This window comes from Pezoporus wallicus, unplaced genomic scaffold, assembly GCF_028554395.1.
Source record: "Pezoporus wallicus isolate ANWC-B61680 ecotype Strahan unplaced genomic scaffold, APGP_CSIRO_Pwel_v1 scaffold_7107, whole genome shotgun sequence".
NCBI lineage: Eukaryota > Metazoa > Chordata > Aves > Psittaciformes > Psittacidae > Pezoporus > Pezoporus wallicus.
In genome coordinates, this window is record NW_026642114.1 from 2,010,384 (window position 1) to 2,035,244 (window position 24,861).

General features: G+C 39.1%; 1 protein-coding gene across 2 annotated transcripts in view; it reads right to left on the reverse strand.

The window, feature by feature from the left end:
- CEP350 (centrosomal protein 350) overlaps window positions 1-24,861 on the reverse strand; it is a 75,323-nt gene that overhangs the window by 6,575 nt on the left and 43,887 nt on the right. The window contains exons 27-38 of one of the 2 annotated variants that reach the window (XM_057427262.1): window positions 23,982-24,139; window positions 20,319-20,441; window positions 16,488-16,687; window positions 14,794-15,002; window positions 13,351-13,495; window positions 8,703-8,863; window positions 8,137-8,276; window positions 7,298-7,380; window positions 4,552-6,617; window positions 3,154-3,555; window positions 2,921-3,067; window positions 1,662-1,784 (exon numbers count right to left, since the gene is read on the reverse strand). In XM_057427262.1, the coding sequence (XP_057283245.1) occupies window positions 1,662-1,784; window positions 2,921-3,067; window positions 3,154-3,555; window positions 4,552-6,617; window positions 7,298-7,380; window positions 8,137-8,276; window positions 8,703-8,863; window positions 13,351-13,495; window positions 14,794-15,002; window positions 16,488-16,687; window positions 20,319-20,441; window positions 23,982-24,139 (3,957 nt within the window). The remainder of the gene's footprint in view (window positions 1-1,661; window positions 1,785-2,920; window positions 3,068-3,153; window positions 3,556-4,551; window positions 6,618-7,297; window positions 7,381-8,136; window positions 8,277-8,702; window positions 8,864-13,350; window positions 13,496-14,793; window positions 15,003-16,487; window positions 16,688-20,318; window positions 20,442-23,981; window positions 24,140-24,861) is intronic. The other variant, XM_057427263.1, reaches the window with a different exon arrangement.

Sequence of the window (24,861 nt, forward strand, 5' to 3'; positions counted from 1 at the left end):
TGAACAAGATTTGTAAAACTCCAAAAGTGACCTCTCCGTTTAGGGCTACACCGTGAGTGTACCCACTACTAGGGGGTAGGTAGCAGATCTCTCACAGGCCTGTATATCTGCTTACGACCTAGGACTTGTGTTATCACAGAACTCATGACCTTAAGCACAAGTTGGAGGCTCACTAGGAGACAGCTATCCAGATACTTCATGTTTTATAGAAATTTTAATAAAACAAGGTAAGATAAATTGAACACTCCTTACATTTTCAGTCAGAAGTTTCTCTTATGGTGTCTCACATTACAGTATGCATTTGCTAGCACTGCCACCAGGACAGCCTTATTCCTAAACCACTGCTGCAACCTTCACAGAGTTATTCCCAGACTTCAGCTAAAATTTTATTACCATATTCTTATGGGAACAGAATAAAATTAAACACATTACTTATTAAGCCAAACTTGTCAGAGCTCCATTAATCTTTGATGTCTGAGTCTGCATCTAAGTTGCAGATCAGTTCATCTGAACTTGTTCCACTTAAAGCACTTTGGATGCCTTTAATTAGAACAATTTTTTCCAGTCAGGAATCTTTCTTTCTAGGTATGGTTCAAAGAAATTAGGAATTGGTAAAAAAGTTGTACCATTAGTTTTCTCCAGGTTCTAAACATAGGACTTTTTTTGTGCATGCTTTAATAGCCTTTATATCCCCAAGTTGAGCTTACTATGATATGCAGGTTCTATGCACAGATATTCTATTTACACACAATTAAAACCCCAGGAAAAAGCCCGTGTTGGAAACCTTCCACTGATGGACAATTAAAAGACCACAGGACCCATGACTCAAAATTACTTATATGTGCGCGTGTGTGGAATCAATTTCAGGTATAATTAAGTCAAGCACAGTGTTAATGATGACTCATATTCCCAAGCAGAACCTTCACTATCATTATAGCCAATAAAGATGTTAATCATTCTGCAATACAAGCCAACAAATAGCTTTCAAAAACTAGTACACAGCCAAGACACACTCCCTTATGCAGTTTTAACACTGAACTGCTGCAGTGGCAGCTGCATTTACTAGTTCATGTCAAGTACTAGAGGAAACGCTCAGCTGTGGGTACCATCTGTCAAGACTGGTTACCTTCTACTAGGGACTATCATGTCCCATACTATCTCTTTGAAGTCTTTGCAGTTCTAGCTCAACGACTCTGCAACATTTCAGCTGAATCTGGTTAGCAGTCTGGCCTATTAAATTCTCCATATTACTGTCTCCAATGAATGATATTACTTCAATATTAAAATATTTTAAAATAAAGTAAGAAGAAAAACATATTCCCTTCCCAAAGAAAAAGTTTACTCTCCTTTCAGTCAAATATTTCCGTGTTTCCTTCTGTGAATTCATGCTTTAACCTTTTGGCAGTAGGCAAATTTATAACCCAGCCAAACTAGCAGGCATGAACAGCTAATTCACTCAAGTCACCTTACTTCACTTACTGGCACTAGACTTCTGTTTTTGTCATTTGGGTGCTCTCTAAAATTAAACACCACCTATCACAACCTCACAGACACTTTGGATTCTTTAAACAGCATGACTGAATACTGAAAAATGCAACTGTATGTCACACTTTAGTCTGGTGGACAGTATCTGACATAATTGCTTATTTTCATCCACTGACCAGTATATGATCCACTCGGTCTCGTTTCTTCCGCCCAAATTTCATCATCTTCTGCCAGTCTGTTTTGTGATTAGGCTCCTTCCTGAGGCTGAAAAACTTCAGTACTTCAGCTGCAATGAAGCTCTACAGAACAGTAAAGGTAAGATTTATCACACTCGACATAAGAAATTAAATGTATGCACAAAGTACCTTTCTGTTTAGCTAAGAGACACAGGGTGTATGTATGAAGTTAAGAGTGAAAGTTTTTGAGGCAGAACAGGTGGAACAATTATTAAATCCAGAAGTGTGTGTGTGTGGAGAATGACACCCACTTCTGTGACAATCTTGAGAATAGAAACTTTCAATTAAACACAACAAGCAAACAGATTATGGCAATTCATTTTATGGGAGAATATTAAAGAAAAGCAGGGTGGGAGTTTGGTGTTCTTGTCCTGTGCCCTAGCCCCTCTGCTCCATGCTATTGAAAGTTTTCTGAACTGAGTGATCTAGACACTATTTCTGTCTTTTCTAGGCAGCATCTTCAGCATCTTAATCAAAATACAGTTACCACCTTCCAAAGTGGGGGAGGGGGGCAAGGAGAGCAGGGGAGAAGGAAGTCTTCATAGCTTGAAATTTTCATTTGTGTCTTGGTGAGCTGTATGGACAGTTCTTTGTTGTGCATTTTCAGAGACAGTTTTTTTCCAAATGTCTAGCCCTGCAAGTTTAACCTAGGTCCAGTCATGCTCTAGCCTTCTGGAGTTTTGTCCTTTCTTGAGCACTACCACAGATAACAGGAGACCTCCTCTGGTGTACCAAATACAACAATGCCCTCACTAGTCAATTTTTGGGTCCCTTCTGCAAACTCCCACTGTCCTCAGTGAGGCTGGCACAGGTGTGTCTGAGCAAAAAAATCCAGCTCATCCCATTTGGCCCAACCCTACCCTTGGATCCATGCCAATATGCCCATACAGAGTTCCACTGAAATCTGCTAAAGCAGTAGACTGCCAGCATACCAATTTTATAAAATCAAGGTCACCCTGGCAGTTAAGCACAGAGGACCAAGGTTTAAAAGCAACCAGTACCAGCCAAAAGGACAGGGAAGCATGTTGAATAAAAACCTGGACCATTTTGACAAACTCCCTTTCAGGTTTGCAATCTCATTTGTTTTCTCATCTTATATCTTGCTGGATACACCTGGTATGATCTTTCAACACTCAGGCAAGTGCCAGTACAATGATTTTTCATCTCACATTCCCTGAAATACAAAGATTTCTTCCTACCTTGATTTCATCCAGATCATTTGGATCTTTCACTCGGCGAAAGTAAGCAGATGCAATCCTACATGGTTTCATCCAAATAGGCTGATTTAGATTAGGATCCTCAGCAAACATTTCCCCAAAGATCTCTCTTGTTAAATCAAATACCACCTTAACAAAAAAGAAGTAAAAGCTAAGGCTTCTGTTGTTTATGATAAACATTAAAAGGGCAAGAACAAACTGTCTGAAGACTGTACCTTCTTATAAACCTGTTTATTTATAGTGTCTGTGTCCTGCTTTTTGAGAGTACTATCAAGATCTGTATGTAGGCTGAAACTTTGAAGATCATGACCCAGCTCCTTTAGTTTCCAGAGTTCCTCAGCTGCTGCATGCACCATAACTTCCACCTCCACTGCAGTATGAGGGACCGCCAAAGGCTCCTCACATGGCTTTGTTGGCACTTTCTGAGGTTCTACCTTGGGCAGCACTGCTGGTTCCTCAGCTTGCTTCTGCTGGACCTTATGGGAACTCAGGCCATAGTCCTCATCAAACCAGTCTTGATCATCTCCCAGCACACTCAGGAACTCCCGATTGAGCTCCAGCTCTGCCAGTCTCTTGGCAAGCTCTTCCTGACCACTGGCACCAAACACTGGACTCTCCTGTGAATTAAGAGACACAGATTAAATGTAAAAGCAGTGTCACACTCCTATCTAACTCAGCTTACATTTTTAAATGCCCTACTTGTGTAACTGGCAATATATGCACAAATACTCAGGAAAATAATAAATATCCCACTGTAAAATTAAAAATATTTTGATTCAAATATTTGGGGCTTCTACCACTTTTGAGAAATGCTTTCAGTGTGTTCCTACAGAGCTTAAAAGACTGCATCCTGCCCACTGTCTGTCCTAATGTTTAACTCCTTACAAAAGGCTAAGTGGTTTAAAAACTGGCAATGTGACATACAACTTTTCACTTCTCTTACAAGCAGTCTCAGATCTAAATCAACAGCCTAGAAGCTTTTAGCAGGCGATGGCTGTTTCAGTGACTGAGCAGTGCTCACACTGATGAAATGAGCCAAAGCTTCCTGTGATGATAATATATTGAGATCAATGGCAAAGCAGACAGATTTACTGGGATCTTCAGCAGAAAGGCCAAGCCCTGTATCTGTATCATTAATGATTGTTCTGAGGAAGCCTGAACTTTCACTACCCATGGTATATTATTTGAGAGAACAGAGCAGTTTGGTACCTTAATGACCTCTAGAGCAACTAATTATGTTTAGAGATCATTATTTTATATCAATAACCAGAGGTAAGTTAACAGTCTATTGCATTTTGCCATTTTTAGAGTAAAAACCAAAGGTAAGGATTAAATACAAACTGAATGTGTAGGCAGAATGCAACCTAGAAAAAGAATTTCTCACTTTCATGTGCCAAAATGTGTCTTTTGCCCTGTAGGGCTACCAAAACAAGCCATGAACTGGGATATGTAAGAACAAACATGTAAGACAAGACACACACATACAATCTCCACATCATCCAACAGAACGTGGGAGAAAACAAACAGATGCCACATAGCATTCCTCAGATTCAATCATCATCAGTCAAAGGAACGATTTAACTTAAAACCAGGGCAAGACATCTGCTACTCACTGGTCTGGGACACATGTCTGGAGAGGAAAGTTCTTCTCTTTCATCTTCAAATTCGGAGCTCAGAAAAAAGTTATTCAGTCCATCAGGAACTTGCTTTTCTACCTGCTGGGATGGGGTACTGTATTCCTCTTTTACATCACAGAGCTCCTGGTTGCTGAGCTGGATTTTCTCATTCCTGACCTTCTTTATTTGCTGTAACTGATCAACTGTGTCTTTTACAAAATCTCTAAGCAGGCTGTCTGTCAGCAAACTGACTTTTTCCAGTTGGTCTTTTGACTTGTCTTCTTCTCTAAGTGGCAGTCTAAGCTGTGCTTCCAACTGGTTCTTTTCTTTTGTCAGCAAATCCAGAAGTGGAGTTGCAGGCTTCTCCACAAGTCCAGGAAGGAGGTCAGCTACCTTTTCAGCACATTCTTCTCCCAGTGTCTTCTGCCTCTCCAGTTTTTCAGAAAGGAAATCTGAGATGTCGTCCAACTGAACAGTGGAAATCTCATCTGCAACACTAGAAATAAGAGGAGCAAGGCTGGCCTCCTCTTTTACAACATGCTTCAGATAATCCACCACTGACTCTTCTTGGGTAAATGATTCAATAGCTACAGAAACGTTTTTGCTGTTTGCTTTAGAAGACAACTTCTCATCAAGCCTTTCCTCAGCTGGGACTTCTGAAACAGCTGTGTCTGCAGGACCTTTATCCTGGGAATAGTTCTCTGTTACATCTCTGCTCTGGCTTTCATCCTCTTTGCCAGGTTTGGAACTTCCTCTGTCTTTCTGGTAGGCTTTGTGTTGCTTCTCCAGTCTATCATCGAAGAATGAGTCTTCATCGTTGCCTGTGTCTAAATAGCTATTGGTACTTTCTGTAATGTGAGAGATTTTTTGAGGAGGAGCAAAAATACCATGCTTTTCCTTGCAATCGAAATATTTAATACCATCATAAGTTCCATTGTTGTTCCCTTCAGGCTTATCCAACTCTACACCAGCCCAAAAACCTTTGGCAAATTTAGTCAGGCCTTTGAATCGCAATGTTCCAGGTTGGACTTTACTCACAAGTACTCTATCACCAATGTTGAAACCTGGCAAACTATCTGTTTCTTCTATGATCGAAACGGAGGCCCACAGTGGTGATTCAATAGGGGCCTGTTCTTGCTCCACATCTCTACGTTCAGTATTTTTTATAAGTTCTGTTGGGGACTTCAGTTCTAATAACCTCTCTGAATGCACACTGCCAGAGAGAGAGAGAGACCTGTCACTGAGGTATTCACTGATTTCACCATCACTGCCAAGGCTGGTGGATCTGCTTCTGCTGGTCTGTGTGTGCTGTGACCGCTCTCTCAGTGAGTCCCCATTAGGGGAGAGAGGAGATGCTTCAAAGTCATCTTTGTAATGCTCCCCAGGAAGCATTTCTTCAATTGATGCTTGTTTTCTGGAGGTGGATCCTTCAAAGTCTTCAAGGTACGATGCCTCTTTTTCACTAAAGAGTTGCTCTGAAAGCAGATAACCTTTTTCCTCTGCAGATTTGCTGAGCTTGCAAGAAGATTCTTCTGTATTTTGGCCAGTTACAGCATGTTTATTTGTCAGTCTCTGTTCCAAGATTTTTTCCGTACCCTGAAGACTTTCCACAGCCAAATTAAACAGTTCCTTCTGAGAGTGTTCATTTTCAGAACAGAGGACTTGCTTTGCAAGGATGTCCTTTGAGCTCTCCTGTTCATTACTTAATGTCAACAAGACATCAGAACTCTCCAAAGGTTTGACATGAGAACCTTCAATTTCATGTTCCTCTGACTTCAAGTATTCCAAGTATTCCTGTATCTCAGATTTATAACTGAAGGCAGACTTATCACTGGATGCATTTATCACGTTGTTCACTGACCCATGGGATATTCTGCTAACATCTTTGAGAAAAGATGATAAGGGTACATTTTCTAAGGAATCACCAGTTCCTGTTCTCGAATGCCCTGGTGACATTAAAACTGAGGAAGGTATTCCAGAAGGTTCTTCTCCATGAAGATCTGTCACAGCCACTTTCTTGGTGCGTACAGACACCGATCTCTCCGTTTTTGATGACACAGTATCTTGAAGGAAAATAAAAAGTGAATCATAGTTGCATTGTTTAATGGAAAACTGCAACAACAGGCAACAAAATTAACAGCAAGGTTTCTGCGCTAAAGAAGTTACAAACTGGTGCCTTGGAAACATGTATTTATAGCTGTCCCATAAACACCAGCAACATTCTTTTACTTCCAGGTTTCTAACCCTTCTTCTCTGATACTGTTTCTGTACCACTATTTTGCAATGCCATACAACACTGACCCTGAGGTAAGGGCTCAGTTATTTGTTTGCAAGCTGCAAATACAACCAATATTAGAATGGTATATTATTATTAGATAATGATCAACAGCAAAACATTGAAGAATATCTATAAAAACCCAACCCTATTCCTAAATTCTTCATTATTTTTTGTTTCTTTACTTTCCTGAAGTGACAAATAAACAAGAAATAAAAGAAACGGAAAAGGTTGTCACTTAATTATGGTTTCACATAAACCTTAGCAGAGTAAAACTAAATGCTGAATATACAGGAAACAGCGAAACCAGATGCCTACTAAATAAATATATAGCTTGATCATTATGATTTTATGAAGTCTGCATTTTCTCTTAAAACCTCTTCTTGAATCACCAAGGAAAAGCTTAAAGAATTTTAAGACAGTCTTCCAAGATCTTCATCTGTAGTACAAATTCTTCCAGTTACATACCTGCATGCTCTGAAATGGATTCCAAAGATGCTTTGCATCGCTCTGATTCAGCCAGTGATTTCCAGTTCTTAGCTGTCTCAGGCCTAAATATGAAAAATGAAATTGCATGAATCATGGCTACAACCAGAGTGTGTTGCTTTGTCTTTTTTTTTTTTTGAATTGATAAAAGTGGAAATGCCAGCATTTATGATTATAAGGCCAAACCAATGATAGCAAGCAGTTTGCTTTGTCACCATACTGTGACCCTAGAAAATAGGAATGGGGACACAGAGAAGAGTTTGGCAAGTCCTGAAAAGTATTTTTTTTTAAATATTTTGGGTTTTACTGGGATGCCCTAAAATTGCACCATCTGCTGGACAAAATTAAACACTTAAAAATACAGTAGGAAGTGCAGAAATCAGTTGAATTCTCTGCCTTTTAAAACCCAAGAACCAAACCTGATTTAAGTTGCAAAGATGAATGGTTTGCCTCACACAGTGCTGCAGGCAATAATACTGGTCATAAGAAGCAACCAAAATGAGAAAAGAATTTCTTCCCGTTTGTAATCCATTAAACCATTTGGCTCAATTCTTGCACAACTGAAAAATGTTCAGAAAGAACTTGAAAATAGGACCTGAAAGGCTGCGCAGGACAAAAGGGAAATGCATACAATTCCAAGGACAGTCCATCTTATCTGTTTTGGGTCAGTGAGACCAGCAAATAGGTCAGCAGGATACTGTCCAGTTTCTAAACTAAAAGCTAATACTCATGATTTAAAGTTTCAGTTATCTGCTAAATTCATGGTTTCTCCTAAAAACAGTATTCACCATAGTTTCTCAGAAAGAAGAAATCCCAGTTACCTATGGAGCGGTGGTGCCTTGATCTTAGGTTTTTCAGCAGCAGCTGAGGATGGAGTTTTAATCTGAGGTTTGGCTGTTGGCGATGTCTCCAGATCTTGGCTCAGCTCTGCTTCAGTCTTCTTGATAAACTCATCATATGACTGCACACAGAAAAGTTATGGCTGTCAGTCTACAAAACCACAACTACAATTTGGTAATCAAAACCTATTAAGTTAATAAAGAAGACACTTGGTTTCTCTGAATACTACACTTAAAAAAAAATAAACAAAAATTAATTACATGTGAATCAATCTTTAATTTAGGCTCAGATACTAATGCATATAAACATACATAAGCCCCCTGAGCACTGCCAGTAACCCATTCAAGATATAAATTTTAGAAGGGAATAGCATTTTTGCCTCAAGGCTGTGGTTCATTATTGAAAATATTTAAATAGCCAGAACACAGTCACAGTAATGTGTCCTTCATAGCTGTTGATAGGACAGTCTGCCAACAACATCCATACTGTAACGGTTTATCCAAGGCTAATGATCTTTCATGTCACCCTTCTTCCTACTGTTGCTAACCTCCAGCTGTTTGATCAAACTGGCTTCCTGGGCCTTCAGTCTCTCCTTTTGTCTTTTTTTCTGTTCCTTTTTCAGCTGGTAAACCACAGACTTCCTTTTCCGCAGTTCATCCTTCAGGGCCCTGATCCGTCCTTCAATGTCACTTTGATCGGATGTGGTTTCTGAAAAAGTTTTGTTTTAGTCTTTGCAAACTTCCACCTCACAGAACAGTTTTACACAAAGCAATAAACAGTTTAGTAAATAGAACATATGGTCCAAGCAAAATCTCAAAGAATTTAATGTCAACATGGTAACATAGTAAGTCTCTTAAAGTAGGATCTCAGATTCATAACACTAGTATACAACGTATGAGAGTTGCATCTCATTTATAAAAGAAAGGCTCTGTTATAGTACTTGCTCCCAAACTTGTTCACATCAACCACCCATGTTTATGCTGCTACCTCATTAAGTGCTTATCATGTCAGCTGTTGCCAAAATTAATTTTTTCTGACATGTTAAAAAAATATGACAGCTCAAAGATGCGTATCAAAAATATATTAAAAAAATTTGTTTACAATCACAGTACACAGTTTCAAGATGCAGGGTACACTTCAGTGATGAGAATTTCATTTGGAACAGTGGTCTGCAAAATAGGGTTCTGGCCCATTTAGATTTTTTGCCATGTAGACTAAATCCACCTATGATATTGAGAGCTGACTGCTCAACTGCTGGAAGGAAAGTCAGTTTGAACAATGCAGAGATTTTTTCACTATTGTCAGGCTCCAGGATGACAATTTATTCAGGGTGAATGGGGGTAGCACTGAGCTTAGACATGTGGTGGACTGCTCAATAATAGCTTATACAAAGCTACTTGGCTCCAAATTTAATTTTACAGATCCTCCTATGATGCCATTACTGACTGTAGCTGTTTTCCACCTGAAAGATATTTTTCTTTAATGATTATTCTTAGTAATTTTAATATGATCTCCATTCCTTTCCAACCCCAGAACTCCCTGCAACCTGGTTTTGCAGTCCTGATTATGATAATGTTCTACCTCTTTTCCCTTAGGACACTGTCGCCAGATACTTAGATCCATTCTCTGCATGATAACCCCATTCTACCAGTAACTCTGCTACTTTTGATGTTTTTGATGTAAAAACCTCTCAGTCTCTCAGACTTTACAAAGAGGCTGACTTAGTGTCTCGTTACTTATTCTTTTCTGCACACCTGATTATGTCCACTTGTTTCTTGTTTAAAATGTATACCAACACAGTGAAAAATGAGATCTTTGCCCCACACTGGTGCTACCACAGTTAAGTATCAAAACCTCTTCAAAATATTGATCTGACATAGCCTTACTGAAGCTCCTCCCAGCAGCTGATGTCCCACTTCCACTTGTACAGCAGCAGCTACATCTCCTAAGAAGGAACTTGTCTGGTTTGATTTTATAATGCTCAATATTACCTACAATGTTTTCTGGACCAAAAAGCTTGGATGTTTATTATCATCAACTGCTTTACTGAACATCCTAGAAATAAAGTCATCTGTATTATCTGGTCAGCTAGCAGGAACAGCTCGACATTTTGCTAATCAAATTTCCCATGACAACAAACCACCATAATGAAGGATTTCATCACCAACAACAGCCAGTAAATACAATCAAACTACTGTGTTATTTTTCTATTAACAACTGCTGTTCATAATTTAGAGAATTAAAAAAAACAACAAAGGAAACAGCACAAAAAAAAAAAGGAATCTCACTAGCTAATGAGGAGTACTTCATGATGTTCTTGTAATTAACAAACTCCTCCCAAATAGTAAGTGACCACTATGTAATTATATCTTTTCTTGATCAACTCATAACGGAAAGATCTGCAGATGCTTTCATCTTTAATGATCTTGTCTACGCATGGATCGGATTGACATAGCAGTGACTTCATTACTACTCAGCAACTTGGGAGATTTGTCTCTTTACAATGGAATGGCTTCACTAAGGGGAAATCCTGCCTGACCAATTTGGTGGCCTTCTATGATGGGGCTACAGAACTGATGGACAGGGGTAGAGCAGTTGATGTCATCTACCTGGACTTGTGCAAAGCATTTGACACTGTCCCACACGACATCTTTGTCTCTAAATTGGAGAGACATCAATCTGATGGATGGACCACTCGGTGGATAAAGTACTGGCTGGATGGCCACACACAAAGAGTTGTGGTCAATGGCTCAATGTCCAGCTGGAGACCAGTAACAAGTGGTGTCCCTCAGGGATCGGTGTTGGGACCGGTCTTGTTTAACATCTTCGTCGCTGACATGGACAGTGGGATTGAGTGCGCCCTCAGCAAGTTTGCCGATGACACCAAGCTGTGTGGTTTGGTTGATACGCTGGAGGGAAGGAATGCCATCCAGAGTGACCTTGACACGCTTGTGAGGTGGGCTGATGTCAACCTCATGAAGTTTAACCATGCCAAGTGCAAGGTCCTACACCTGGGTCGGAGCAATCCCAGGCACAGCTACAGGTTGGGCAGGGAAGAGATTCAGAGCAGCCCTGCGGAGAAGGACTTGGGGGTGTTGTTTGATGAGAAAATGAACATGAGCTGGCAGCGTGCGCTTGCAGCCCAGAAAGCCAACCGTATCCTGGGCTGCATTAAAAGGAGTGTGACCAGCAGGTCAAAGGAGGTGATCCTGCCCCTCTACTCTGCTCTCGTGAGACCTCACCTGGAGTATTGTGTGCAGTTCTGGTGTCCTCAACATAAAAAGGACATGGAACTGTTGGAACAAGTCCAGAGAAGGGCCACGAGGATGATCAGGGGAATGGAGCACCTCCCGTATGAAGACAGGCTGAGGAAGTTGGGGCTGTTCAGCCTGGAGAAGAGAAGGCTGCGTGGAGACCTCATAGCAGCCTTCCAGTATTTGAAGGGGGCCTATAGGGATGCTGGGGAGGGACTCTTCATTAGAGATTGTAGTGACAGGACAAGGGGTAACGGGCTCAAACTTAAACAGGGGAAGTTTAGGTTGGATATAAGAAGGAAATTCTTTCCTGTTAGGGTGGTGAGGCACTGGAACAGATTGCCCAGGGAGGTTGTGAATGCTCCATCCCTGGCAGTGCTCAAGACCAGGTTGGACGAAGCCTTGGGTGATATGATTTAGCGTAAGGTGTCCCTGCCCATGGCAGGGGGGTTGGAACTAGATGATCTTAAGGTCCTTTCCAACCCTAACGATTCTATGATTCTATGAATGATTTACTGTGAAACAAGCACCATCGTGATCAGCTTCTCACTTCTTACACCCTTCTTCAGCATTTGAGATCAAAGATTGCAAACACTTTATTTTACAAAAGTTTGTTTTCATGACCCCTGTTTGTATGCTTTAATTTTCAAATAGCTTTCTTATGTGGTTGCTCAGTCAGAACTTGAAAATAATCAAGTTGTTGAATGCCCCATAATGTTGCAAACTGCTCTCCAGACAGAATCCCAATACAAATCACTCAGTACACATACCTAGGTGTGATGTATTCACTTCTCTATCCATCAGGAGAACAGCTGCCTCCAATTTCTGTGTTTCTATTGCACTCACATATACAATATTAACAAAAAACCCCACCCAAAATAAAAGATTATTAAGCTTGTTGCATCAAGCACCACAATGACTGGATACATACACATACCAGGAAGCCATCCATCTACACACAAACAACAGTCAGCACATACAATAGAGCCACTTGTTTACTTGTTTTTTTTTTCCCAGTAAAGACTTAAGAATGAATTTAGGAAATTTAAAAAAAAAAAAAAAGGGCAGGAAGATGCTGTCTCATTTGCTAGAAGTATTTCATGATACTCTATCAACTGCACTGAGGAATACACATTTGAGAACTAGAAGTACAGAAAGGTTCAAAACAGACTTTAGTTCAACAGAACTCACAATAGTGAACCTCACTGAATCATGGCTCAGGAAGTCCTGCAATCCATGTGACTAACAGACTGTGAGAACACATCAGGGAAAGGACTGCTCCATACCAGTTCACTTCTAATATTTTCTCTCTTAGCATTTACTGGTAGCCAGCTTTGATACTGGATAAAAGAGTATAATTAGTCCATTCAGTAGAACTTGCAATTTACAGCTCAAAATGCAACCTTAGGCCCTATTTTACTGCACACAGTTCAAACCTTCCTCTAAAACTAAAAACATGTTTCCTGAAGCACCCATTCATTCTGTGCATGCCAATGCAGGTGCAACGGGCTCACTCATACTGGCATGATAACAAAGCTATACTGCTTCTGAAGCCAGGCTGTGTTCAGAAGGAGAACAATCATGTTTGTACACTGTTGAACCATATTCTGCTTTCTTACAACATGACAGTTGGAGATGTGTCACATCTGTGCTAAGCACAGATAAGGTTGGTATTTTTAAATTCTAGGACCACCCTGACTATTGACTCTTATTTCCTTCATACCTGTTTGCAGGAACATGTGTTGTTTTCTAAAAGAAGAGATAATACACAGACCTTCTTAAGCAGAAGTGATCGAATTACGTCATGGGAAAATATTCCCACAAAACCACAAAGCCTGGCATTTCCAGGCCTCCCCACATCTGTTTCTGCCTTTCAGGTTTATTTGCTAAAAGCAAAAGCTATGAAAAAGCGGTTTAAACCCAAGCAGATATTACACTTACCTGACTGTGTCATAGATAAAGATTCATCAGACCAGTTGTGAGATATCTGATGAGACTTTACAGGTGAACGTAGCTGTCCTCCAGTTCTATGGCTGCCTTTACTGGAATCTTGCCGTGATGCAGATATGCTGCTTCTGGGAGAAGACTATGGCAAAAGAGAATGACAAATAAGTCATTGCTTGTAAAGACCAGTTTGAAAAGTAGGAGATCACTGTCATCAGGAGCTAGTTACAAGGAAGGAACAGCATGACTAGAGAATATCTCACAAGCAGTGGTACCTATCCAACTATCTTAAGAAGAATATCAGTTTGCTGGACAAACAAGAATACCAAGAGCAGAAATAGCTGACTGCTTACTTTGAGCCTAGATTTCAGTAAACCTGCTTAGATTACTCTATTTCTACCTACATGAACCGACATGGTTCTGACTCACAGGCATTTAACACAGTTTATTTAATCTTATTTGGTAACAACCACAGCAAAAGAAACTCCTAGTAAACATATCAATGAAATCAAAAGGACCATTTCACGTAAGGGGTGCAATATGACATTCTAAATTAGCAAAACCACAGAGCATTTCTCTGAGGCCAGGCAAACAATTCTAAGAGCAAACATTCTCCCACAGTGCTGCTTACTGCTTTGACATTATACCACAAACCTTTCACACACCTTGGACATAACCTCTGGCACATATTAGACATTTTACCTCACTATCTTCTCGGCAAACTTTCCAAGAAAATATTTGTAATAACTCTAGAAATATTTCTAGAATATAAAACTATATAGATACGTGTACAGCATAACTATAGAAACTCTAGATGAGCAGTTCTTTTACCCCACAGACACTACATTTTCTGTCTCACTAAGCACAGAGCAAAGTTATCAGGACGAAACTGACAAAAATTATCAACCAAGTAGAATTAGCAGTTATGGAATAGCTGGAACAGAACAATAAGGTAGAATTAGCTACTGCGCAGACATAATCTGAAACCCAAACGGTTGTGCATGACATTACAGCTCTGCTTCTTCATCCTATACTTATAATTTGGGGTACATCACTTGCAAATAAAGCAATGCGGAAAACCAGAGCATAGTTTCTATGGCCTCAAAGAATTTATACAATGGTAACAAGCTAGCCTACAGCTAATTTATACTGGTAAACTGGGTCAATGTTCCACCACTTAATACTGCATACCTACGTGACATACGCAAAACATTTTGCAAGACTACCCACAAGTTTAAAAATATCTAAACTCAGTGATGAAGCAATTTCTCCTCAAGACTTCAGCACGTACCTGATCACAATGTGTATACACAATAATGTAAAATGGCATTGCCAACAGAAAATAGTTTAATCTCTGCTTTGACAACTGGCATGGCTATGCTTACTCCTTCTCTCATAGCCTTTTTCAAGTGTTAAAATACATATAGCATAAAAACTCACGAGTTTGCCAGGTGAGGCAGACTTGAACTCTTCAGAATAAACCATTTCTTCATTAGCTGTACTCTGATCTGGGCTTTCTGGCTGTCCATGGCCCATAGTCTCTGATGGGACAGACTCAGCAGCTAGACTGCCCAGATCTTCTGGGACAGAGCTTTCACTGTTCAGATGACAGCAAGAAGGCACTGGAGACTCTTCTTCACTAGCTGTTTCTGAGATTCAACAAGAGACAAAACAAAGCGCTTAAGAACCTGCCCTGATTTATAGGCCTGCAAAGATGCTGCTGCCTGTATACAAAGTAGTAACTGCTACCAATACATGTCAAATTGGTGTTATTTCCCCCACCTAGACACTGAGGGTGGAGCTCTTGGAAAGAACAAGCATGTTTACTAGAAAGTTATAATTTGAGACTGTCAAACCTTCTAAGTGATTGCTGAACATATAAAATAAAGAGGGTTTCAGGATATTCTAACATTTTCCAGACAACACACTCAAAAAAGGTCATTAGCGAAACCTGTCCTTCTGGTTGACCATACACCATAGCAAAAGACACTATTAGTTTGAAGAAGTCATGGAGGAGCATATAATCTGCAAGCCAGATACTGAATTTAGAATTGACTGCTTCCTTTACAGTAGTTGCGGAAAACATTTTAATGTTAGGATTTCATCATGAGTGTCTCAACTGGCAGCAACTAAAATAATAAGTTGGGTTTTCAAAATTCCTGTTTATTAAATTCCGCAGGAGTCACAGCATTACTTAGGCAGTCATAGAGAATTATTCAGTATTTGAGCAAAGGCTGGGGAGCAGAACTTCTGAACATGGGCTGTGTTCCAGTGCTTACTAGTAGATACAATTAATAGGAAGTAAGTATATTTTCTCATTCTGAATTTTTGTTAATCTGATACACATATCTTCAAAATGTCTTACAATGCCCAAAATCCATATGACTCTTCAGTAACAGCCCTAATAGGGCATAATTCTGAATTTCCTTTGCACATTCAAAGGACATGCTGCCTGCCTTCAGCAAAGTGGGAGAGAAAAAAAGAAAATTGATTGTCTCTAGAACAATCCCAAAGTTCCATTATTTTCTCTGCTTCTCTGTGCTTCATGCTGAAAGTATGGTCCAGTTAAAACAGAACAGTAAAGCTGTGGCTCCCAACATCTCTGAACTTTTTTTTTTCCTAACAATAGCATTACTCACGCCAATTATATCCTTACACACTTAAGCACAGTTGCACATTTCAAATGGTTATCCTGCATTCACAACAGAGGGTAGAAAAAGATGCTGAAACACGGCCTCTGGTAAGAGCCATCCTCACCAACAGTGAGGAAGCTAACAGGACAGACACTCTGAGCACTACAGAAGTTTTAATAAGAGTAAGTTCAGAAGATGATCAGCAGAGATCATGAAGTATTTTTGTTCTGAATTGTATGTAGAAATGGGCCTCTGGTGCACTGTTCACTTGAGAAGATACACAGCAGAGGAGGGATACACTTTTAACTGAAGTGTAAAATGGGGCTAAAAGAACAAGGCAACAGAAGGCACTAAAGACTGTAGAAACTGATATTCTAAGGGGGTCCAGAGAAGAACCACCACCACCAAAACATCAAAAAAGGAAGGAAGTGCAAACTTGAACAATCATGTCAAATTACGCTTTACTCGTTATTTGTATCACTACCCTCCACTTCCTTTTACCTTTGGGTTCAGTTCTCTGATCCCCCAGCTCTTTCTTGGCTGTTTTGGTTTTGAGCAGCTCTTTGTCCCAGGCAGCTAGAGCCTGCTTTTCTATCTGCCGTATTTCTGCTTCTTCTGCATCCAGGCGGCGTTTCCACTCCAACAATTCTTCAGCATGTTGTCGACGCTGCATCAGCTTCTGTTCTCGCTTAGTTAGAAACCTAACAGACAGAGCAGAAGACAATGAGAAAAGAGCCAATCACACTCAAAGGTCCCAATACCCAGATGCTCTATTGCCACAATTTCTAGAATTACAGCTGTTCAGATTTTTTTCAAGGATAATATCCACACTAACAACTATGTTCTAGACCTCCCACGTGCTGCTGAAAAACCCCCTACAACTAAAAAAGATTTTTTTCTTTGCAATAAGTCTACAACATCCTGTAGTGGTGGGCTACAGCAGACTACAACATATGCTGCTTACATTTTAAAGATCTTCAAAACCATTAAAAGTGCTACTAACTATTCACTAAAATGAACAGGCTAAGTTCCCAATTTCAGTACATGAAAAGTACCAGTGGTATTAAACTGGAACCCTCAAGAAAGCAGTGACTGTTTGAAAAAAAAACCTTTTCTTTTCACTAATCCCAATGACAGAAAAATTGTAACTCCAAGTTGCCCCACATATTTTCCAAATACATACTTCTAAGAGAAGGTGATGCTGTGTTAATAGATCTCCTGAATGACTGGAGTTTCTATCCTTCCCCCCTTAAGCGTCGTCTCTGTGGATAACCACATCTGAAATGTTAATTGCGAGCTGACAGCATCAAGAGAATATGGGATGCAGGACTTTTTTTTCCCAGCCACTAGCATATCTGGTTCCCGGTTTAACAGCAGATAAAAAGCAAAGCTCATGATGAAAACTATGAGATATTTTCTTTCTGACAAAGATTTCTTAGGTGATCCACAAAACCTCAAAAATGAGGAAATTCTTATAGGACTCTCTAGGTATGAATAAGTTTGTGTGAATATACTAGCTCGCTTTGGCAGCTCTTGAACAACAGTATCTCTGGTCTTATTTCTAAACACTGAAGTAACCAAGACCATAGGATTTAAGCTTTAACATAGTAAATGAAATCAAGTTCAACATCAACTGCATGCACTTCTTCTGACATGCAAAGTCTAGAGAAGAGTGTGTATCAAGTCATTAATCTCCTACACTTAAATTATGACATCATAAAATCATTCTGCAGAAAACTTATGGTTTGCCAGCTAGAGTTCACCCTCTACAGGGGGTGGGGTACCTAAAAAGGCAGTCTTCAAAGATTTGCACTATTTGCTTTGCAAATGCCTTTATAATTTGTAAGTTTCAAACCATACCAATCACTTGGCATCTAAATTTTTAAGCTGCAAAGCAGATGATAATTTCATTTCTGCTTTTTAATCTCTCATGTTCCAAAAAAAGCCCTTTTATTTGCAGACGCTGGAATAGCCAAATAGCTAATCTGCATGTTTTGCCTGCTAAGGGACACGTCTTGTTTGTTCACTTCATGTTCATTCTGCTCCCTGTAAAAGTGAGCTGGAAGCTGACCAGAAAGGTTAAGATTCATGTAAATCCTTCTCTAAGATCGATTCATGTAAGGTAGACAAGTTATGATTTGAAGACAAAAGTTTCAGAAGCCAGTAAGACATGCCCACAATCTTCTTTCCTATGATCAAAACAAGAGCAGGCTCAAACCAGAAGCATCACAGAGTCTTTGGGAACACCTTCAAGCAACAGATTCAATGATTTTGTGCATTACTTTATTACTTTCTATAGACAAACATTAAACATTGTCTACTTTTAGACAAACCCAACAGATTAATACCATTAAGAAAATAGAGTACCAACAGTAATTGCATTACAAACATGACATGGACAGCCATGTTGTGCCTTTCAACAGCACTATCAGATTTATCAACTCTTACTTTCAGATACAAAACAGTTTCAGTTAATCTAGCAGATCATCATGTATTTGGAACTCATTACAGAGTAATTATTACAATGATTTCACTGCAAAAGGCAACTTTTTTGTCTTCCTTGTAAATGGTTTGATATAATCAGAACGTCTGGATCTTCACAGCTTACTGGATCTTTAGGAAGGCAAGTCCAGTTGAAATAAAATGCAAGAGATAGGTTGAAATAAATGGATTCAAAAGAATAGGACTCCCTAAAAGCATTAACCCCTAAGACTAGGGGAGACAGAAAGGAGAATAATTAACTAAATGACGATGAAATTAACCACCACACAAAAACTACTTGCTAGTAAGAAAGGTAAGTCAAAAGAAGTGATGGGAACGAAAGAAGTTTCCAACATTCCACCTACAGAAAGAGGAGGATTAAAGCAGCATGCCTAAAGATGCAGACCCTTTTATAACCTGGGGTTTGAAAGGTCAGAGCCACAAGGTAGTATACACACTGCTTTGACATTTACTACGGTCTAGAGGGTTCCAGTTGTAACACCAAAGGTATGCATTTATCCTCAAAAGCAGCAGCACCTTCATGGGAAACCAGAAAAAGGCAAAACCATGCCTGGCATCTACAAAGCTGGAAATCTGGGGAGAAAAAGAGCAGCAGCACTCGGATTGCACCAGCATGATTTAAAAAAATCTAAATATTTCTCTGCTGCTAACATCACATATTTTATCAATGCATCCCAAATATTAACCTGGAAGCATAACTTGCTGTTCTGACCTGTGCTTGTACATTTATATCCAAAGTATACTGACTTCAAATTCAAATTAGACAGTTTCAGCAGCTATTCTGAAGTGCTAACTAGACAGTGGGAACAAAGTGAACTATCTGCCTGCCATTCAGAACACAGTAGGAATAAGAGATTTGAATCATAGGATGGTTTAGATTTGAAGTGACCTTGAAGATCATCCAGTCCAACTTCCCTACCATGGCCCAGGACATCTTTTACTACATCAGGCTGTTCAAAGCCCCATCCATTCCGGCCTTGAACACTGCCAGGGCCGAGGCATCTACAACTTCTCTGGGCAACCTGTGCCGGTGTCTCACCACCTTCGTAATAAGAAAAAACCCAAATCTTCCTTATATTTAATCTAGACCTACTGTTGGTCTAAAACCATTACTCCTTGTCCTATTGCTAACGTGTCCTAGCAGAAGGTCTTTCTGGTTTTTATTTAAATAGTCCACTTTATATATTGAAAGGCACAAATAAGGTCTCCCCAGTGCCTTCTCTTCTCCAGGCTGAAAAACCACACTTCTCTCAGCCTTTCTTCATAGGAAAGGTATTCCAGCCCACTGATCATTTCTGTGGCCCTCTGCTGGACCTCCTCCAACAGATCCATGTCTTTTTCATCCTGGGGACCTCAAAACTGGATGAAGTACTCCAGATGGGGGTCTCATGTGAGCAGAGTAGAGGGGAAGCATCAGCTTATATCCAGTGGGTTTTTTCATCCACCAGCATCCCCAAGTCCTTCTCTGCAGAGTAGCTCTTAATTCATTCATCCCTCAAGTCTACACTGATTCTGGGGATTGCTCTGACCCAGATGCAGGACCCTGTTATCTCCATGAGGTCCACAGTGGCCCACTCCTCAAGCCTGTCAAGGTCTCTCTGGATGGCACCCCTTCCCTCCAGTGAATCAACCACACCACTCAGCTTGGTGTCATCTGCAGACTTTTTAAAGACATACCCAATCCCGCTCACTGTCTATGCCATTCAGAAAAATCTGGAAACAATGAGGAAAGCGTCAAGAAGTTCACTGATGAAAGAACCTCTTGACTTCCCAGGACTGAACAGAGCATGCTCTATCAAAGAGTCTATCACTTGAAAAAGATGCAGTTACCTGACCAATTGGTTGTAGATATACAGCTGGAATTTGGGGTGAAGATTGGGAAAACAGACACTGAGAGAGGCCCAGTGGTGAGACGTAAAGACAGAGAAGAAGTAGTGAACAGGAGAGCAGTGTCTACAAAATAAGGAGGAAGAGTTTAAAACTAAGATAGCAAAAAAGGCAGAAAGAATGAGAAAAGGATAGCATCTAGCAAAGAACTTTAAAATTAATTGCATTTAACATTGTATAGTTATTACCCAACATCTGAAGTAGAAAAACTATACACTGTTATGCAGAAGGTAACAGAAAACACACACACACCAATTCATTTTCTAATGGCAAGCTACTTTCACACTGCTAGATTTTTCTTTAAATTTTGGAAAGAGTTATTTTGATGCAGACTTCCACATGCACTGGTTAACATTTCAACCTGATCTTTTTGCAACTCCTGTTATTGTAATTGTCAATACAGTATACAATGAGCATTAAATAGCATACTACTTTTGCTACATGGACAACTTTGCTTGTCTGAAACTTTAAACACATTTTCATTCACCTGGTGAAACCTCAGTAAAATTAATTCTCCAAAGGTAAGCACCAGTGAAGGGGGGGGGGGATTAAATTACATATTTTAAAACATGAGCAAATCCAGGAAGAGTCTGAGAAATACCTGTAATTTGACCTCTAGCTGCTATTTTGGTTTTTGGCAATGAAGTGCAGACTTGGTCTCAGAATACTTGTACATTGCCTCTTTCATTTGAAGTACTAACTGCAGAAAGATAATGCCCATTTGTTTAAAAAAAATAATCTACCTACCTAAACTTATAGCTGTGCTTAAAATGGTATTTTCTAAACAATTACCATTTTAAGTTAATTCCTAATGAATGATCATAATTACAGAAAAATGCCATGCTCCACATAGCTCTATCAACTACAACGCAAGCTAAGCAGCATATTAAGGAAAGGCAAAAGAAAATAAGCATTTAATCAGTTCTTCTATAGCACAGATTATCATTAAAGTTGCATATGCAAGGAAAGCAAGGGGAAGTGGTTAATTCTCTTTGACAGAGCATGCTCCTGTTCACATGCAGGCTGTTAAAAAAATAACCATTCTTTCATTCCCCTTTTAGCAGAAAAGAAATATTAAAGTTGCCTCTTAAGGAAGCCACAGGATTTCCACCTTGCTATGGGCTATACCAAATCCAGCATAGTAGGCTCTCCTAATTCCTTATTCTAGTTCCTCTACTACTTCACTCAACATTCAGCCTCTTTCCTTTTGCCGTATCTCACTCACACCCTGATTAAGCTGCCCTTCAGACAGCAGCTTCCTATCACTACACCCCAAACCAAATGTCTTACTCTATTATGTTAATATTATTCTTATGCATTTTACAAATAAGGACATTTAAAAGACTCCAAGTCAGCACTGGTTTTCAATCAATAAGCATGGCTATTGCAATCAAAATGCCTGCAGAAGGTGTGCAAAACCTACATAATTGGGAAGATCAAGTACTAGAGAATCACTTATGTTTACACAAAATACTACTTCCTTTGAATATGTCTGTATCAATCCAAAACAAAACCATAAAACCAAAAATACATGACCACATATATTGCACAACTTCCACTTGTTCAGCCTAAAAGCAGTTATTTCAGCTCAAATCCTGCTATCTACTTTTTGAAAATTATTCTATTTTGGACTGATGATTCAAACATCTCTAAGGGCAGAACATAATTTGTATCTACTACTATCCCTTGCAATAGTAAGAACAATTATTTATTAATATGTAATTCTTTCTGCAATCATACTTGTTGCTTAGAAATGAAAGTACTTTGAAACAGTAAAATTTCAAAAACAATACTGACAAAACCACTACCTGATAAAAAGTAGCAAAGGAAGTTTTAAATACAAAAGTGTCATCTCCTATAGTGTTTAGTAACACTATATCTCAAAAATGGTAAGATGTCACTTGGTTTTGTTACACCACCTGAAATTTTGTATGTTGAATCTCAGGTGGTAAAAAAAATAAAGACCCTCTTTAAAAAAAACCTGAAACTCTGTAAGTCAACATGGCCTCCAGAGCACATCCTTCTCAAGTCCTCATCTTCAGCCATTTACCAACTTCAAAATACATTTTGAGAAAAAGAGTTTGCTGCTATACCGATGGGGTTGGTTTCCACACGACCTGGAATGCCAAGAGTTTAGTTTTGGAAATATGACAATTCAGAATCTTGAAATCATTTGTCATTTTGGCCATTAAGTTTACCAGAAGAGTTTGAATAAAATAGCAATGAATTCAGGCGAGAACACAAAGACTATGTATACCTAGAACGCCATTTTTGATTTTTCCTACTTACACCAATCCTCACTTAGTACTACTGGTTTTTATCTTCATCATATACAAACACATGCAAGTCTGGGAAATATACTTCTAAAAAGATTACAAGCACATAAGGAGTCACAAACAGCCTGCAAATGGCAGTGCTTGCTTTTTGATGTTTTAACCAGCTGTGTTAGGAGTCACATGAGGAAAAAAAAAAAACAACAACCATTATATAAGATCTCCCTTACGGACTAAAATACAGTGACATACTTTGGTTATAAGTTAAAAAAAAAAATGTTTAAGCAAGGACTATTTTTTGCAGAAATTGGCAGAGATCAAATTTTTAATGGATTAGTCTCAAAAATAAATTTAAGGCTTCAAACTAATGAGCACATGCTGGAAAAGCATTTGGGATGTTTAGTGCAGACAAAATAATCCCTACACTGAAAAGATGCGGAAAAATAATTTCATTCAAAACAATTTAACAAGTGAAACCTTCAGCCCTAGTTTTCAGACACAGGAACTGCACATATACTTCATTGTTTCCTCTGAAGACTAACAATCAACTTCAATTTTTTTCCAACCCATGGACCAAACAGGATGAAAAGAAAGGTCTTATTAATTGCCCATCTTCTCAGTCACACACATACAACCTCCATTAATTAAGAAAATACTATAAAATGCATCCTAGCTCACTTTAATGCAATCAGAACTGAAATTCTGCAGCTGGATAATAAGGTAGAAATCACAAGCCTGACAAGCTCAATGACTTTCTGAGAGCCAGATCTCAATCTCAGTTACTAGTTTTTGCATAAAATTATTCCTACTTTTAACTTACGCTTCAATTCAAGATAAAATTGGTACTGTAATTGCAGAGTCTCACTTCTTATATTCCTGCCCTTTAGAATAATAGGGGAGATACAAAATACAGACACTATTTTGACCATTTGACTTCAGAGGTCTCATTGCTATAGGAGCTCTAATATCATCAAGCTGGAGACTGTCCAAGTTCCTTGAGCATACAAGTAGCCGAATCTCCTAAATTGATGTGCTTTTACAAATCAAAAAAGAAGTACAAAGAATATTAAAATCAATCTTGTATAATAAAAACTTGACACACTGTCTGCCAGCTAACAATGTCCAAATCTTAGTATTCATGCAACAGTTGTAGCCTTTGTATATTATATTCAAAAATTAACACAGTTCTATTAATGCTTCCCAATCAGCTATTTTTCAGGCAACACAGATCAAAGCTGATGTGATATTAATAGTGCAGATACTGGCCAAACCAACTCACTCTATTAAAATAGTAAAGTCTTGCATAAGAAGAAATAAAAAATAAATTAATTACTTCTCATCCATTCTGCTGCGCATTTTTTTAAGTTTCTGCATAATGCTACTAGTCTCACTGCTGGAGATTGAGATTGGGGAAGGGCTGCGTGTTTCTCCATCAGTTGGAAGTGGGCTAGAACCATTGCTCCGTTTGATGTCATCCTCACTGTGAAGTTCCTGCAATTAAGTGTAAAAAACCCCAAAAGGCAACATTAAAAGTAGGAAGTTATTCTACAATCCTTTTTAGACATTATGTTAATTTAGCTTACTTCTCTCAAGACTACATCAAATACTACTTCAGGTAAGTCTGTCAGCCTGCAGATTTAACTTGAGTATACAACTTCATTTTTATGTGACACAAAGTTTTTTAGTACATGCTTTTCCACCATAATTTAAGTTCTCCCTAGCTGTATGCAGAAAAAACCGCAACAAGACCCCAACATCAGAACTGAGTTACCCAAACAGGAAACCAATCCTTTCTATACTACTATTATTCAACTTGTGTCTCCTCAAAATTTTGTGAGGAAGCAGTCACCAAAATCCTGTCTTGCTGTCTTATAAAGCAGATGCAATAAACTTAGTGCAATGACACTAACACTCACACAAGGCAGCAAGTTTTGGGTTTAACACTTATATTTAGTACTTTGGAGTCTGAAAAAGAATCAAACAAAATCAGAGCCCAAGAGATCTAAGCAACAAAAAGCCGATATTCCCGAAGTTACCAGTTAAGCTTGAGAGTTAAAACATCATTTACTGCACAGTTAAAACAAAACATTTAATAATGCTTTTAAGAAATTAAACACTGCTGAGATAAAGAGGATAAGACCATTTGAGGCAGACAAAACTTTCAAGTGATAGGTCCAATCCAGTAGCTTTCCATTCCTATAAACACTGAAATC